Below are 5,043 nucleotides of genomic sequence, written 5' to 3'. Positions count from 1 at the left end.
GAATAGATTCAAAACATATAATTCCTACAATAGCATTGAGATTGCAGTTTCTTTATAAATTTTACATATAATTTGATTATCATTACCAAAATTATCTATCGCTTTCCAAATGGGTCGTTTGTGTTATTGCTGGATTCAAAAAATAATCTGATTCTTCACATATAACAAGAAGTTCATCCATAATAGTTCTCTTTGGCTGAAAAGTTATTGCTTGTTCAGTTGGTGAATTTTTGTTCTTTTTTCTCAACAGGCTTCCTGCCAGATGAATGGGATAAGTTCTTTGAAAAGTTTATGTACCCATCTTTTACAACCACGGTGTTCTTATTTGTTTTTGGAACAGTTATATATGGCGTTCTCAAGTACTTCCAGAATGAAGATGTAACAAATCAAAAATGACGGTTTTCTTTAGCAGAGGCATATTTGCAATTGATCTTGGCCTCGGCCACCTCTTAGCACTCTCACTTTCACCGATACTGGCCGGTTTGAATACTTATTAATGCCAGCGAATCCAGTCAAGGAGATTTTCTGGGACTTGAAGCTTGCACTTCATTGGGTGTAGGATAGAGACTTTTGCTATTTGTGCTTCTGCTGTTTAAGTGTATGTAATGCTGTTCTAATGTAAATTGAGATGGTGAATTAGATGTACGGTGTGATCTACTTATTAAGTTATTACAAAAAACCTTCAGATCTAACATTTCTGATACACAACAACAGCAACATAAAAAAAAAAAAATGATGTGTTGCATGAAATGAATATTTCTTCATTTTCCGAACATGATTTTCCAGCTTATAATAGAGTATTTGCTTAACTTGTTTGTTGCATAAGTGATGCCTGTAGTTACTAATTCTCTGTAACAGGTACGATTTCATGAAGGAAGTAGCTGTACTGTTTGATAGAACAGTTTAAAGATGGTGAGAAATATGCAGCTGTACTAATGAAGATGGCATTGTGATTTGTGAAGATAAATGTGTTGATGTATACTGATCTAATGAGTATTTTGACATCATCACATTTATAAATAATCTGTGATATATATTATATTACCTGATTAATATCCTAAAAATTCACTAATTAAGCAGTCGTGCTTCACACAAGCCTTAAACTAAATTGAACAACTTTGCTACACGTTAAGAAATTTCAGCAACCATGTGAAGTTAACTACCATGAGCACACCCTCATCATTGCCAAGATAAGATTCTACCGCAAAACCAGTAATCTCACCTCCTCATATACATCGCCAAATTCTCTTTCCATTTCCAAATCTCTCATTCACTCTTACTAAAAATCTAGATCACAAAAAATAGCAAACCAAAACCATGTCTTCCACAACCACAAACACATCTGATTCTGAAGTCAACTACTCAGAATCAGACATCGCCCAAAAATTCCTCTTCTTCAACGTCCTCAAAGATGGTCGTATCCATATCTTATTACCTCCTACTATCAAAGCTCCTCCTTCCTGCAACCCCATATCCAATGTCTTAACCAAAGACGTTAACATCTCCGCCTCCGTCTCTGCCCGTATCTTCCTCCCTTCCTCCGCATCCACAGCTGACAAACTCCCTGTTCTGCTGTACATCCACGGGGGCGGCTTCTGCATTAGCTCCGCCTTCGCCGAGAATTACACACGCCTTGTCGCCCACGTCGCAGCTGAAGCCAACATCATTGGCGTATCAGTTGAGTACGGCCTCTTCCCCACTCGGCCGCTCCCCGCATGTTACGACGACTCATGGGCCGCGCTCCAATGGGTTGCAGCTCACAGTAAGGGAGAAGGACCTGATTCTTGGATCAATGATTATGCTGATCTTAGCAGAATCTTTGTTGGTGGAAATTCTGCAGGTGGGAATATATCTCATACTTTGTTAGCTAAGGTAGGGTCCATTGGACTTGGTTCTGAGGGTGCAAAAGTTGAAGGGATGATCTTAGTTCATCCTTATTTTGGGGAGGATGATAAGATGTGGATGTATATGTGTCCTACAAATGAAGGACCTAAGGATCCTAGGATGAAACCTGCTGTAGAGGATTTGGCTAGGATTGGGTGTGATAGAGTGTTGGTTTTTTTGGCTGAGATAGATGGATTGTGTGGTGTAGGAAAGATGTATACTGAAGAATTGATCAAAAGTGGGTGGAAAGGGAAGTTGGAGATTATGGAGAATAAAGGAAAGGATCATTGTTTTCATGTTTCTAATTATTTGGATCTTGAAGCTGTTGCTATTAGGAAACGGATTGTTTCATTTATCCATAATCAGGGTTAATTAGTATGGATATCTTGATGTATGATGATGATTATCTAATGATTTCAATTGGCTAAATTCTGTTATGTAATAAGATCAGCTTGATTCCTGTACCTATGTGGCCAGTGACTATGTAGAACACATTTTTTATCTTAGTTAGATTCTCATTATGTTCTACTACTGGTTTGGCCTTTTCAAAAATAAACTCATGTAGTTACTAGTTATGTGCAACTTTTGGAAGTTTAAATCATAACTCATGTTTCGGGCGATCGTCTCATGTCATAACTCTTGCATGAGCTGAGAGTTTTTTCGAACTTGCATTCTAAAGTTATAATTGGTCTAAATGTCCTTAATTTTGTTTTTACCATGTCTCCATCGTGTGTTTATTGCAAGAGCAAGCCAGTGAGTTCTATCCTTGTGATGTGTGCCCTCTCTCTTGGCCCCTTTTAAGAAACTTAGTACTAATGTGGTGTTTGGTAAAGTTCGGTAAAGTTCGGTGTAGGTGTATCGACCCATGTAATGACGAGTTCTTGCTCATTTGAATTCATGGGTTAACTTATTGGTTGTTTGTCCTTTTGTTTATATGTTGCCAAAAAAATTATGTTTTTACTTTTTTATAAAAATTTCTATTATAAAAACATGTCATCCCTCTCTCTCATCAACTTTCTCTCTTATCTTACAAAAGTTTGTAATGGATTATGACCCATTTTCATAAATGCACCCCACTCATGACCCCAAAAAAAAAGAACATTATCCTTCTTTATTCCATTTCGTACTATACTCCATCCCATTTTCTCTCCCTGATATCAATATATATTTATACCTTTTGATATTTATAATATCATACAAAATTATAAATAAATTATTTTATATATTAACAATCCTAAATAAATTATTTTTAGTAATTAAGTTTGATTAAAAACTTCTTCAATAATAAAAAACTTCCAGAAATAATTATTCATGTGCATACAATGTAGAGAGAAAACAATTAATTTCATAAGCGTGTCAAAATATAGCAAAAAGGATGTCTATTTATAGGTCTCAAAAAGATAGGACCATTAGTGAAATTTTTATTTTTTTAATTTGTATTTTTTATGTTATTCATATTACAAAACTTGAATTATAAAAAATAACTTTTATGACAGATTGCCACATGTCCACAAATGGTTGGCTTAGGTCATAAGATGACCAACCATGGTTTGGGTCATAGGATGACCAACCATGGATCGAGTCATAGCATGACCGAAATACAAACATCAAAAAACCATGAATGCAATCCCATATTTTTTTAAGCAAGGTTAATGACACAAATTGATGCCCAAAAAATCATAAGTGGGAATGCTCTTAATTACTCGAGTCAACGAACATATTGTGAGAACAACTAGAGGAGACCTATGGCACGGCCCAGAGTGATTGGTCTGACCATTATGTTGGATTTCACCTAGCCAATATCTAATTTATCCTTAAGGCTGACTTCCAATGACTTTGGTAGAATCTTTCTAAGTCCATATTGTGGCCCAGCCGGAAGGGGCCAGTTTTTTGAGCTTAACCTTGCTCATAATCACATACTGAAATTAAATACCATCATACACGCGGGTAATATTTTTTTCTTAAGGTAAGATGAAGTCCAAAAGAGGAGAAAAATTGGAGATCCTTCCTTATAAGGGGTGAGACTCCATCTCAGAATCTCTGAAATCGAAAGTGATACATGTGGGTAATATGAGCATATAGTACTTTATTTTTGTTCATTCAAATAAGTAAAATAGCCTTAATATACTATTTCTATGTTATTACTTAGATCAAATCATATGAATCAAGATTAAATAAAGTGTACGTTTATTAGAGCCACTAACAGTATCTAAAAGTTTGTTGGGTGTCATATCAATAGTACTCAAAACTCACAAGTACTGAAATTTTAAGTCCTATTAAAAAAATTTCCCCAAGAGGACAGAGTACACAATAGCATGCTACCACTACAAGATAAATCCTAATTAGACACCAAAAATTGAGTCTTTAAGTACGCACAATCCATCTCGAATTTGCAATTAGAGACGTATTTGAGACAGGAACTGGGATGTCCTGTAAAAGGCGTTTCAAAAAAATTTGAGACAAAATTTTATTTTGAAACTCCATCTCAAATTTAAGATAGAAAAACTCGTATCTAATAAGGTATATTCGTCTCAAACTAGTGACGGAATCATAGTCCTCTAAATTAGTAGATTGAGACGAAATGTATTGAATCCATCTCTATTTTTGTTTAGAGACAATACACTAATAATTTGTCTTAAAATTGAGGCATATATTTTTTAATCTTTGTAATTATATACTATGCTAATGTATTGATCATCTATCCAAAATAAATGAATAGGAAAACAACGACGACTTAAGTGTACAATAATAAAATCTGTAATAGCATGCACGAATCCAAAACAACACTCATTATCCCTTCATAACATCAACATCATCTCAGTTAAATCATCTAAAACCCTCAACTTCCCTACTTTAAACTTTAAAGTGAGCAATCTTTAGTAATTATTCACTTGAACATGATCTTCAACCGAACATATTAATTACTTTCCTCCTCAAATTTACAGTCTCATACTGCTAGTAGCTTAATAAGTCGATAACATACAGTAAAAATAAAGAATCATATACTGCAATTGCTCATAATTCTCCCCCCACCTGGCATCTCTATCAAATTGTTCCCTAAATTGTAACGCCCTTACATATCTTTATCAAAGAAACTATCTTCTTGCAAACCTCACTTCATTGTCACTTAAACTGTCAAATTACTACTACACGTTTGTA

At 34.8% G+C, this 5,043-nt stretch overlaps 1 protein-coding gene across 1 annotated transcript; it reads left to right on the top strand.

Annotated features, from left to right (window-relative positions):
• The first annotated feature begins 1,172 nt into the window (after positions 1 to 1,172).
• On the top strand, positions 1,173 to 2,415 carry LOC104888666 (probable carboxylesterase 5). The gene has a single exon (XM_010673692.4). It carries the CDS (start codon positions 1,318 to 1,320, stop codon positions 2,254 to 2,256), a length of 939 nt encoding a protein of 312 aa, XP_010671994.2. The 5' UTR covers positions 1,173 to 1,317; the 3' UTR covers positions 2,257 to 2,415.
• The last annotated feature ends 2,628 nt before the right edge of the window (positions 2,416 to 5,043 follow it).

This window comes from Beta vulgaris, chromosome 3 (assembly GCF_026745355.1).
Source record: "Beta vulgaris subsp. vulgaris cultivar EL10 chromosome 3, EL10.2, whole genome shotgun sequence".
Classification (NCBI taxonomy): Eukaryota; Viridiplantae; Streptophyta; class Magnoliopsida; order Caryophyllales; family Amaranthaceae; genus Beta; species Beta vulgaris.
The sequence above is the reverse complement of the archived record's forward strand: the minus strand, read 5'-3'. Positions and strand labels throughout refer to the sequence as shown.

What these genes read in the sequence shown, in the direction of transcription:
- LOC104888666 (XM_010673692.4), top strand. Translation starts at nt 1,318, where the DNA reads ATGTCTTCCACAACCACAAACACATCTGATTCTGAAGTCAACTACTCA.